The sequence below is a fragment of the Mastomys coucha genome, unplaced genomic scaffold (genome assembly GCF_008632895.1).
Source record: "Mastomys coucha isolate ucsf_1 unplaced genomic scaffold, UCSF_Mcou_1 pScaffold22, whole genome shotgun sequence".
NCBI classification, from domain to species: Eukaryota; Metazoa; Chordata; class Mammalia; order Rodentia; family Muridae; genus Mastomys; species Mastomys coucha.
In genome coordinates this window covers 210,812,170-210,824,637 of record NW_022196905.1, presented here as the reverse complement: position 1 = coordinate 210,824,637, position 12,468 = coordinate 210,812,170, and the positions used below count along the sequence as shown (strand labels likewise).

Below are 12,468 nucleotides of genomic sequence, written 5' to 3'. Positions count from 1 at the left end.
AGATGGCGGGTGAGGAACTTCCGCTCCTCCCGCCGGCGCTCCTGATTGGGCAGCTCGCACGCCGGCGTCTGCGCCGTGCGGACCTCACGACCCTTCCTAGGGTCTGACGTCACACGGCCAAGGAGGCTAAGCCGTCCCGGACTCCCAAAGTTGGTTGCTGAGAACCGTCGGGAAGAGAGGTGTTGGACAAGGAGCTGCCTGCCCCCTCGGCGCCCTGAGAAAGTTCGTACCTGCCGCTCCTTTGGCCCTCATTGCTGGTGCCCACAGATCCAGTCCCGGGGCCTAAGTGACTAAATTTTTCCTCCCTTCCTCTTACTGACACAACCGCTCCCTCCCCTGTCAACAACACTAATGAGATTCATTAGGACACACAAAGACATGAAAGATGAAAGAATTCGAAAGGGACAAGAGAGGGCAAAGGTCTCTGTGTGTGAATATAAAGATACACTATGTATCTTTATATTGAATGGAGATGTTATAATGAAACATTCTGTGTAATTAATACATCCTAATGAAAACATTAGAAACTATACGTTCCAGCAATTCAGCAGCTCTTCCACAAAGGAAATTCTTTTTAGGAATGAGGTTTATTATAAAGTGCCTCAAGCCATGATCATCCCTGTAGGTGGAAGGGACACCAATAGACAGAAACAGTACAATTTATGCATCTCTAAACACAGGCCCTTAAAAGAAGGGGCAGGTTTCCATTCAAAGCCTGACAGGCAGGTGGAGGAGGAGGTGATGGGGGGGGGGAAGGAGGTAGAGAAGATGGGAGGCAGGCAGAGGTGGACAGACTGACCTTGAGAAGGGGAGAGGAGAGCAGAAGAGCCTCAGAGAACAGCCTTCGTGGCTGGACCAAATCCCCAAGCTATCTGTCCTCTTAAGGTGTCTCAGACTACTCCCCAGAACAAATAAAAAGGTCTGGTTTTAAGAAATTCTATTTTAGGGGGCAGGAGCTTTCATATCACGTGATTTGACTCAGCATGGTGTACCTGAAGGGGAGCGAGGAGGAGCCAGGTACTGTCCCGGCCCAGCACACTGCTTAACTCTGTCCAAGAGAGAGCTGCATAAAAGTTATGAGATTGGGCCTAAAGGAGCAGGCTGGTAAAACCCAGCCACTTTGTCCCATCTTGAGGGGTGTTAGGTCTCACAGAAACCCTGGACCAATGGTTGAGGTGCCTATTAACAGATCAACGCAGACACTGGTCAGTTCTCACAGCACTTCTCACCTTACTCCCAACCCTAACCCTCTGCTGGCCTGGGACTGGGCTCTCATTTCCCCAGCCTCTGATCCTCTTATCTTTTGGCTCCTGGATCTCTTGGTCCTGTCTCCTCATTCTCTCCTCTCTTGCTCTCGGTTACCTCTCCTCTCATGGTCCAGTTCAGCCTGGACACTTCTAGCTTTCTTTGGCTGTATTGTTTCCCCTATCTACAATAGACCACCTCAACCATACCTAACAGTCTTCTTGTCAAAAATTTTCATCCAGGAGGTAACAATTTCAGAACTTGCTCTTGACTTTCCAGGATGAGCACTTAACGTCTTCCGGTATGGTGGACCCTTTCAGCCTCTGTTAACCAGCCTCACAGAAACGAAGATATTTAAGAGAGACGTATGTCTTATAATCTACCAGACTAATGAAATGATGAACCTCAAGAAATAGGAATTTCCCCAAGAATCTTAAAGTTGGAGAACAAAAAGGTGCCAGCTAGAGGGGATTTATGACTTGCAAGTTTACATTTCAGGACTAGACTGAAGTCCAGACAATAATAGGTCAATGGTGGGTAGGACCAACCTAGACTGAGACTGCCAAGTTGTCATAGGTAGCTTCAATTGTCAAATTGACACACCTGAGAAGAGGAAATCTCAGCTGAGCAACTGCTGCCACCCAGCAGTGGGCATGTCATGTCTGTGCATCATTTTCTTGCTAACTAATGTACAAGGGCCCAGTCCACTGTGGATAGTACCATCTCTAGGCTTCTTTCCTGTATTTAGAATCCATAATTAAAACATTTGTGTGTGTGTGTGTGTGTGGTGTGTGCTTAAATGCCTGCACACTTGCGGGTGCACAGAAGCCAGAGGACAGCAGGTGTCACTCTTCCTCCATCTTATTTTCCTGAGAAAGAGTTTCACTGAATCTGGAGTTAGGGTCAGACAGGAAGCCGAGCCCTCTCTGGGTCTGGCCTTCTCTTCTGACATCACTGGTGTTTGTGGCTAAGCTCAGTTTTTTATGTGGGTGCTGGGGACCAAACTCAGGCCTCATATACATGTAAAGCAAGGACTCAACTTCACTGTGCCCCTCCTCCCCCAGGTAAGAGGATTTTCATACATAAACAGGATCACATTTAGACTAAAGGCTGATATGAACTGACTGTAATATTAAAAGCTGTAATATTAATAGCATAACAGACTTATCATCTGTTCTTGTGTTTATGGTGTGCCAGTGCTGAGAACACCAGCTGACATACTAGGCCAACAATGAAAGCTTTCTTTACATAGTGAGTTTCCACGATGATTGACACACACTTCAGCTTCCATATGTTGTCACCTGCTAGTACCTACTTTTCTTTATGGCTCCGAGTGGGTGTTTCAACCTTGGTTCATCAGCTCTCTTGTCTCAAAAATAGAAGTATTCTTATTTGCAAATAGTATGTTCTTACAGCGACACTGATTAGAGCAGCTACATGGTCTGTGCTTGCTTCTGTTTCTATGTTACAACACTGTCAAGCAAGAGACGTCTGGAAGTTACCTCTGCGCAGGGAGACCTTTACTGCACTTGAGAGCTTCGCAGGCCCCTTCTTAGGGTTCTACTAGGACAATTTACCTAAACATTTACCTAGAGATGCAACATCAAGGGATGATTATTAGCCCAGCTCTTAGTTCAGGGAGAGACATGGTGTCAAGGGACTGACTAAGGCAAAAAGTGGGGCAGAAGGACATCCTCCTCTGGCCTCCAAAGGAACACACACAGACACATCTATGCACGTACCGTAGTATACTCACTGTACTTACACATGCCACACATACACAAAATAAATAAAATAAAATGATATTTCTGATGAACAAATCACATATGATATGTAGATAGATTCATTACTGCAATCTGTTACATTTGATGTGATAAAAGGCTTGGCACTGGTGATCTCTGGCCAAAGTACACTTAAACCAGTGGGATGTATCTTTTGGTAAGAGAAGTGAAGGGAAAATTATGATAAAAGGCTGTAACATAAATATGATAAAATTTACATAGGAATAGAGCATTAATTAGTAGGATCCCACTACATAAGGAATTTTCACCAGCATTTGGCAATAATGACTCTGATGAAAGGAAAAATTGAAAAAATTGTGAAGTTGATCTCTTTATGGTTATTTTGCAGATATGGTAATGTATATATAAAAAAATCACACACACATATATATATACTGTTGAAAATAGTTAAAACTATAAAATATGCACAGAATTCTTATTTGGAGAAAATATTAATAGTCAAAAATAGAACTCGTGGTGGTGCTGTGGACCAGGGTGGCTATGCTTCATCTACACTTTCCAGGGTGGCCCCTCATGTTGCTACTCTGATGCCCAAAGGTGTCCAGTGATTTGAAGAATATTGATGCAGGAGTTAATCCTAAAGCTAAGAGCCATGTGACGAGCCAGCTTTTAGAAGAAACTGGAAATAAAGTTGGTCTAAGTTCATTCCAAGTTTAGGCTTCTACAAGAAACTCCATACACGTGCATTGCCATCATGGACGTCTTCAGGAAGAAGCTGCAGCTGGTTGGGAGACTTTGTTTACATCACAGACAATGCTTACTCTGGTTCCCCAATCTGAGAAATGGAGACTCTGATTTTGAAAGAGTTGATTTGGAGTTGAGCTGGCCTTTGCCATTCTACTTCTTAAGGTGATGCTGAACAACACACTTTAGCCAAGTATCTGATGGAGCGGACGCTCATCAACGATGACATCAGTTTTCTCAGGCTGCGGCTGCTGCTTCCTGCCTGTCTCGGACAGTGCTCTGCCAAGGAAGATGGAATTTAAAGCAGCAGTATTCCACAGGAGAGTGAAGCACTTGGCCAAGAACGTTGTAAAGTCAGTGAAACCTCACTAAGTTCATTACTGTCAAGTCTGCCAGCAGAAGACTCCGGAAGATCGGGGGTCCCTCACCTGAACTCCCAAAACCATCAAAGACCTGGCTTCCCCTCTGATGAGCAGGCCCTACGCAGTGGGATTTTGTACATACTTTATCTAGTTTACATCACAAAACCTCTTCTCAGACTAATTTTCTGTGTATTTATGTTATTGATTTTCTTAAGGTAAAAAAAGTGAAAAATAATTAAATCCACTTTAAAAGTCATTTGTTCTGAAAAATAAAATATATGTACATATATATGTGTGTATATATATGCATATGATCCATGACAAGAGCCTCGTAAGGAAATCCAGACTGTTAATTGCCTTTTGTGTGAGCACCTAGCTTGCGTGCGTGGAAGCCGAGGACAATAGCAGGCACCCTCTTCTACTGCCTCTGCGTCTTTGCTTGTGACATGGTCTTGCACTAATTTTGGCACTTGTTTTTCACCTAAATCGACGGGCCACCCAGTCCCAGCAATCTCCTAACACTGTCCCCACTTCCAGCAATGATGCTGCAGGCATGTTTTGGCTACATGTGGCTTTTGACATGGGAACTGGGGATATGACCTCAGTCCTAATGCTGTCCCACTGAGACACTTTCCCAGCCCAATTAAACATTTTTATAGGTCCATTAGACACAACTATTTTAAAAATACATAAAAATTAAGATGTTCACATATTAGAAAGACATTTCAGTTCAATGTTTAAATTAAAAGCACAAAAAGTTATTAACTGACTTTACTAAAAGTGAAACTACAGATTAAGCACATGCAATTATTTAAGTAAACCGTATTAAATAATTTCACTAAAACATTTATTTTCAAGAATAAAATAAGGAGCACATTGTATTATTCAGACCGACAAATGTGCCGCTGACAAGCCCTCCTCTAAACTGTGCAATTTCTAAAGCATTCTACACAAGTTATTTTATACCAGGCTCTTCACATTAGCTGTGTTAACAGAATCCTACTGCATCAGACTTTGACACTATATGCTACAAAAGACAATTCTACCTACATTTATAAGGTTTTGACTTGCCAACCAAAGACTTAACAAGTTTCTTCTAATTGAGGTTCTTGATATGGTGTGCTCTTTTGTGTGTGGTGTGCATAACCATGTGGATGAATGTTCATTCGTGTGGGTACACACTGTACTGGCACATAGAGGTCAGAGGTTGATGTATGACAAGAGCCCTAGTAGGAAAATCCAGACTATTGCCTTTTGTGTGTTGGGTGTCTTCCTTTATCATTCTCCACTTTAGTTTTTGAGAACTCTTTTATTGGACCCGAACTGACTTGAGTAGACTAGCTGACCAGCAAGCCTCAGGGACTCTTTTGTCTCTTGCCTCCCTAGCACTTGGATTACAGACATAGGCCATGATGTCTGGCTTCTGTATGGATGCTGAGGATTGAAACCCAGGAGCTCATGCTTCTATGGCAAGGACTAGACAAACTGAGCCATCTCTTCATCCCCACAGCAGATTCTGAGAACCGAACTGAGGTAAGTAGACATAATCCCACATGCTTTACATTGATACAAGTTAAATTCACTACGCCATCATGTCTGCTGGAAAGACCTGGAGCTTTCCTTTCGTCTATACTTAGAGATAATTTTCCACTGTGTCTCCATTTATGTTGTTTTTTAAGGGAACCAGAACATGCTAAGGCTTATTCACATAACTTCCATCCATATTTTTTTTTTTGAATTAATGAAATTAAAACTGATTCAAAGAGGTGAAGGTCTTCCAACATCGTAGCTTACACACAGTGCACCTTTTCATGGTATCTAAGGGACCCGTGAGTACTGTAGGATTTCCCACATTGTTTACATACATATGGTTTCTCTCCAGTGTGAATTCTTTCATGGCATCGTAGCGAACTGTGATCAGTGAAGGCTTTTGAACAGAATTTACATACATATGGTTTCTCCCCCCTGTGGATTCTTTCATGGCGTTGAAGAGAACTGTGGTAAGTGAAGGCTGTCCCACACAGCTTACACACATAGGGTTTCTCTGCACTGTGAATATTTTCATGGCAACGGAGAGAACTGTGATACATAAAGGCTTTCCCACACTGTTTACATACATAGGGTTTCTCTCCAGTGTGAGTCCTTTCATGGCAATGGAGGGAGCTGTGAAACGTGAAGGCTTTCCCACACACCCTGCATAGACAAGGTTTCAATCCACTATGGATTCGCTCATGTTTTTTCAGGGCACTGCTCAACACAAAGGCTTTCCCACACTGCTTACAGCCATAGGCTTTCTCTCCCCTGTGAATCTGTTCATGGTATCGAAGAGCGTTGTGATGCATGAAGGCTTTCCCACACTGCTTACATGCATAGGGCTTCTCTCCACTATGAATTCTTTCATGACATTTCAGAGAGCCCTGACGACTAAATGCTTTCCCACACAGCTTACACACATAGGGTTTCTCTCCACTATGAATCCTTTCATGACACTGAAGAGAACTGCAGTCAATGAAGGCTTTCCCACATACCTTGCATTCATAGGGTTTCACTCCAGTATGAATTCGTTCATGTCTTCGCAAGGCACTAGAACAAGTGAATGTCTTCCCACATTGCTTGTATACATAGGGTTTCTCTAAACTATGAATCTTCTCATGGCACTGAAGGGAACTGTGATCGCTGAAGGCTATCCCACACTGATTACATATGTATTTTATTCCATTGTGAGTTTGTTCATGACTTTCAACCTTCCTCAAAGAAGGAAAGACTTTCAGAAATTGCTTGCATTCATAGGGTTTCTCTCCACTATGGGTCCTTTCGTGGCGACGAAGGCCGCTGGAATAAGTGAAGGTTTTGCCGCATTGCTTGCATATATAAAGCTGTTCTCCAGGGTGAGTCCTTTTATGGGTCAAGAAAGAACTGGAAGAGTAAAAGGCTTTACCACATACTTTGCATATATATGGCTCTTCTCCACTAAGTGTTATTATGTGCTGTTGAATACCAGCAAGAGTCAGAGAGTCTTTCCCACTCTGCTTTAAAACACGGGGCTTTTCTGTAGCATGCATTCTTTCATGCCCCTGAACAAAACTGTGTCTGCTAGAACTGTCTTCAGTTTGCTTATATTTGTAAGTTTTCTCTTCAGTGTGAGTCTTCTTATGTTCCAGAAAACTTTGGGGAGAACTAAAGAATTTCCCACATTCCTTACAAGTGCCTGGTTTCTCTGTGTATTCTTGACTCTCACATAGTTTATATTCAGTCTGAACTGAAATAGGAAGAGTTTTCCTTAAATTTTCGGAGCCATCTTCAAGGATCCAGTCTTCTTGCTTTTTTGCTAGAATGTAGATCCAGAAAAATCACTTTGAGTTAATACAACACTATAGAAAAATACTAGATTCTAAGTAGGTTTCTGGTATAACAAGGTCATGACTGGTTTATTCATCAAAATTTCTGTTATTGTACAAATCATGGAGTTTGTACAACCTTTTTTTTTTTAAAGATTTTATTTATTTATTATATGTATACAATGTAGCTGTCTTCAGACTCTCCAGAAGAGGAAGTCAGATCTCTCCTTACAGATGGTTGTGAGCCACCATGTAGTTGCTGGGATTTGAACTCAGGACCTTTGGAAGATCGGTGCTCTTAACCACTGAGCCATCTCTCCAGCCCTGAGCTTGTACAATCTTGATCAGCAAAAATATTGTTTTCTCATGGACTAAACAAGGCAGTGATCTTACCATTACCTATGGCAGCCAAGTTCCTGCAGGTTTCCTGCATCACATCTCTGTGCAGCCTCTTCTGGGAAGAACTCAGCAAAGCCCACTCCTCTGCAGTGAAGTTCACAGCCACATCCTCAAAAGATACTGACTCCTAAAAAACAGCACAGCATTGGAGAGCTAGACTCAGCACATGATGTTTACAGAAGGCCTTGTTGTTTAAATGTTCAATCCAGGTAGTGTTCATCAGAGTTCTAGTTAATACAATGTAATTCTAATGCGAGGTTGCAACTTCATTATAAAGCAAAAGCAGATGCCTGTGATGCTGTTGGGTCATTCCAGTAAAGTCTCTACTGGCTCTGTTGCACCTGTCATAAAAAATCCTACTAGGCTAGGCACAGCAGCCCATGCCTTTAATCCCAGCACTAGGGAGGCAGAGGCAGGCGGATAGTCTTGAGTTTAAGGCCAGTCTTACATAGTAAGTTTCTGGCTCTGTCTTTAAAAACAAAACAAAACATAATACAGTTAGCACCAGCTATCTGGAGACCAATCTTAAAAATGCATAAGAACGGCGCTTTGAAAAGTGCTTGACTCTCAATCGCGAGAACCTGAGTTATACACTCCCAACCTCCACTAACCCATATAAAATTGCTAGGCATGGTGGGACACACTTATAATCCCAGTACTGGGGAGGTGGAGACAGGTGGATTTTTGGTACATAGTTGTCAGCCAATCTAGGACAATTGGTAGGCTTCAGGCAAAAAGCCTGATAGACAAGATTCCTAAGGGATGGCACCCATGGTGTCATTCTGATTTCTACATACATGCATGCATATGTACAAATGTGCAACTGTACTTATGCAAACATATGCAACCATGTGCACGCATTTAAAAAAAAAACCCAACATCTCCTGGGGTCTGGAACCTGGCAATTGGATGGATTTCACCAGCATTACCTGTGGGGAGGGGCTCAGTGTTCTAGTTTATGATAGCAATGCACTACTTGTTTAACTCTCATTGTCTTTCCAAATGTCTGCAAGCTTCTGACGTGCTTCTGGGAAGGATCCTACTTGATCAGAATGAAAATACAATCTAGAAGATTAGTCTCCAATAACCTGGTCTGACAGATAATATAGAATGAAAACTTCATCTCCCAACTTCTTTCTTTCTTTTTTTTTTTTTTTGTTTTTGTTTTTCGAGACAGGGTTTCTCTGTATAGCCCTGGCTATCCTGGAACTTACTCTGTAGACCAGGCTGGCCTCAAACTCAGAAATCCACCTGCCTCTGCCTCCCAAGTGCTGGGATTAAAGGCATGCACCACCACTGCCCGGCTCCATCTTCTTTCTTAGAAAACTGTGCACACCCTCTTTGACTGCTCATAGAAAGCTTTGGGAAGCTTGATCTTGGTATCTTATAGGCAATCTTAATATTTTGAAAGACCTATGAAGGATAATCTACTATTATAATGCAAAAAGATTTTATTTTTTCCCTCAAAAATGCTAAGGGAAATATAAACGAGGGGAATGGCATTGTTAGAAAGGGATCAGATATATTGAGGTAATATAATTATTTCTCAATACATCTTTATCCAGTTGACTACTAAACCAAAAGATTTCTACATGTAAATAAATAGTATATCACATAAAGAATGTTTCATATAAATATAAACGAGCTGAGCATTTTTCAAACAAAGAGTACTGGGCAAAAAAAGTTTAAACAAAATAACAGTATGTGGCTTCATTACCCTGATATCACAAATAGATCACCCATAAATAAATAAATTTAGATAGACAGACAGATAGATCAATTGAGGAAATTCAGAGTTAAACTGCACCATAGATCAAATGCACCTAACAGCCATTTACAGGAACTCTATCAAACAAGTGCCGAGCACACACCCTTCTCAGCATCGGATGAAGGCTTCTCCAAACCACCGCACCTACTTGGTGATAAGGCATTAGCAAATCAAAAAACATTAAAAAGAAAGCCAACTAACAAACCAACCAAACACCCTCTCCCCCAAACCAAAAAACACTCTGAAATGCTTTCTTGCATTGTATAAGATCAAAAATAGTCAACTTGCAAAATACTTAATTTGGAAAAAAATATTAAAAAATCCAAGTCCAGGAAGACAGCTTAGTTGGTAACCTGCTTGCCTCCTAAACATAAAGAACTAACCTCTGATCCCTAGTACTCACATAAAAAGTTGGCCATGGTAGCAAACACTAGTGCTGGGTACTCATTAAGACTTGTACTGTGAAACTATTAGAGGAAAACAAAAATGAAGCCAAACTGCTTTGTAGAATGAATATATGATAATAAAAATAAATGAAAGGAAATCTTTACTTGGAAACACACTCACATTTTCCCCTTTCGCATGAATAGAAATCAAATTATATACTGAAATGGAAAAGACAAAATCAAGAATTAAAAATCGCATAACTGACCTTAGATGCAAGACAGTCCTTGATAATATTAAACACCATGTCATGATAAAAGCTCAGACTCTAGCAGGCACAGGAGAATCATACATTAACATAGTAAAGGCTTGTATGACAGACACATACTAGTAATAACATTCTAAATGAAGCAAAAACTGAATGCATTGTCTCAAAGACCAGAAAAAAAAAAAAAAACACTAAGTGACTACTCATGACTCTTCTTGAATAGAATATTAAACTATTAGCCAGAGAAATTATGCAAGCAAAGGCAATAACAGGTCTATGGATCAGAAAGGAAGTCAAACCATCCTTGTTTCACTACATAAAGAGGAGAACCCAAACCTGTCCTAGAATATGGGAGGCTAAGAGAGCAGGGTTAAGAACTGCAGGTCAGCCAGGGGTACACAGTTATACTTTTTGTGTAAAAATAACACATATCCGAGAAAAATAAGGACAGTCCAAAAGATTATCTCAAAAAGGCTTATATTTAGCAAGGGTACAAAAATCAACACGCAATGCCAGTACATATTCTTTCAGCAAATAATGAACTATCTCAGAGATACACTGTCAGAAAGTCATAACACATATACACATAAACTAAAATGCCCAAGTTAAATCTCACTGATGATGTGAAAATGTTCTACAAAGGCAGTTTTAGGTCACTGAAGAAAGAAAGAGAAAGAAAGAGAGGGTGTGGCGCTGGGTGGGCAGAGAGGTGGGGAAATTGGGGAGGAGTTCGGGGAGAGGAAAAGTGTAATCAGAATATAGTGTGTGAACTTTTTTTAATAAAAAAGAAAAATAAGTAAGAAATTAAATATGACACTAGAAGAGGAAAGAAAAGACTACTATGATCGTGGATTAGGAGACTCAATATCGCTAAAATGACTCAAAGTCATAATTCAGATTCAATGAAATTTCCATTAAATTATCACATTTTACACACAACAGAACGAAGCAAAACCCGACAGTAGTATCATAAATATAGATGTACAGTCCAATGGAAAAGAGAAAATAAAAATAAACCCACACGTTTGGCCAACTGATTCTCAACAAAGGTGCCAAAAATATACACCAGAGAAAGCACAGAATAACCAATAAATAATGGTGTCAATACTGGATTTCTACACGGAAATGTCTGAAGCTAGACTCTGATCCTAGAGAAAAATCAATTCAGATTGTTCACTTGTTGCCTGAAAATGGCTGGCTGCTCAGAAAAGGCAAAACACTATCAAGCACCTTAAAACCCGTACCTTCATACTGTTGACACATCACTCCAAGGAAAGCCCTTCTCTTCTTTCTAGCTACCTCTTGACGTGTTTCACACTTTTCATCCGGATCCTTCTCCCTATCTGGCATAGTCTTTTCATACAAAGTCACATCTCAGCATTCAAGAAGTTGAATCCCTACAAACAGTCCAACTGCATCACGGACGGCTAGAGACACGCTCTCCTGTGTTTCTCACGGGGACCTGTGGATCGCTCGGGTCTGGTGAGTCTAGCAAGGTGGGGAACCGAGGGATTACAACTGCCAATCAACAGCAACAACAACAAAAGCATCTGGATGGAGAACGAACTCGTGGGTTTCAGAACCTGCTTCCCACGGACGGGAAAGACAGGAAAACCAGGTTCTAGAGGAAAAACAAAGCTCGGGCGCACCGTCCCCTCACCGCCCGCGCGGCTCCCGCACGGCCCGCGCAGCTCCAGCACCGAGGGACCCGCCTGCGCGCCCAGCATCCCCGATGCTCACCATAGCGGAGCTCCGGACCTCCAGCGGCCTCACGAGGCTCCAGCCGCCTGGGGTTCAGCGCGCTGAACAGAGAGAGAGAGAGAGAGAGAGAGCAGTGACGATGGCGTTGCCAGGAAGAAAGATGGTGGGCGAAGAACTTCCCCTCTGCTCTCCTGGCCTCCAGCGACCTGACTCTGGGTTTGACGGTCGTGAGAAAACCCGAAGCGGAACAGTTTTGGGACTCCATTAACTGACGGAGCAGAATCGCAACTATGGCGGCACCAGAAAGAAAGATGGCGGTGACGCTCTTCCGCTTTGCCTGACCGCAATCTTGATTGGATCTCTCATCTCATGACTGTTTCGGGGTCAGTGTCACACTGCAGGGTAGAACAATCCAGCACTCCTTGAGCTGACCATACAGTTTACAGACTGTGACACCAGAAAGAAAAATAGAGTGTGAGGAACATCCCACTGGTGCTCTTGACCCATACACAGAGCC

General features: G+C 42.1%; 1 protein-coding gene across 4 annotated transcripts; it reads right to left on the bottom strand.

The window, feature by feature from the left end:
* Positions 1–2,978: 2,978 nt before the first annotated feature.
* Positions 2,979–12,468, bottom strand: LOC116069539 (zinc finger protein 709-like). 4 transcript variants are annotated; one of them, XM_031340270.1, is made up of 3 exons: positions 11,991–12,468; positions 7,825–7,957; positions 2,979–7,421 (listed from the first exon to the last, which is right to left on the bottom strand). In XM_031340270.1, the coding sequence occupies exons 1-3, from the start codon at positions 11,991–11,993 to the stop codon at positions 5,884–5,886; spliced, it is 1,674 nt and encodes a 557-aa protein (XP_031196130.1). In that variant the 5' UTR covers positions 11,994–12,468; the 3' UTR covers positions 2,979–5,883. The 4 variants fall into 4 exon arrangements, with proteins under 4 accessions (XP_031196130.1, XP_031196132.1, XP_031196129.1 ...); XM_031340272.1 differs by having other exon boundaries at positions 7,831–7,957; XM_031340269.1 differs by lacking the exon at positions 11,991–12,468 and adding an exon at positions 11,495–11,968.

Excerpts from the sequence above, each read along its gene's own strand:
- LOC116069539 (XM_031340269.1), bottom strand. Across the intron at positions 7,422-7,824 it reads CTTGGCTGCCATAGGTAATG|CAAAAAAGCAAGAAGACTGG; the intron begins GTAAGATCACTG and ends TCTACATTCTAG.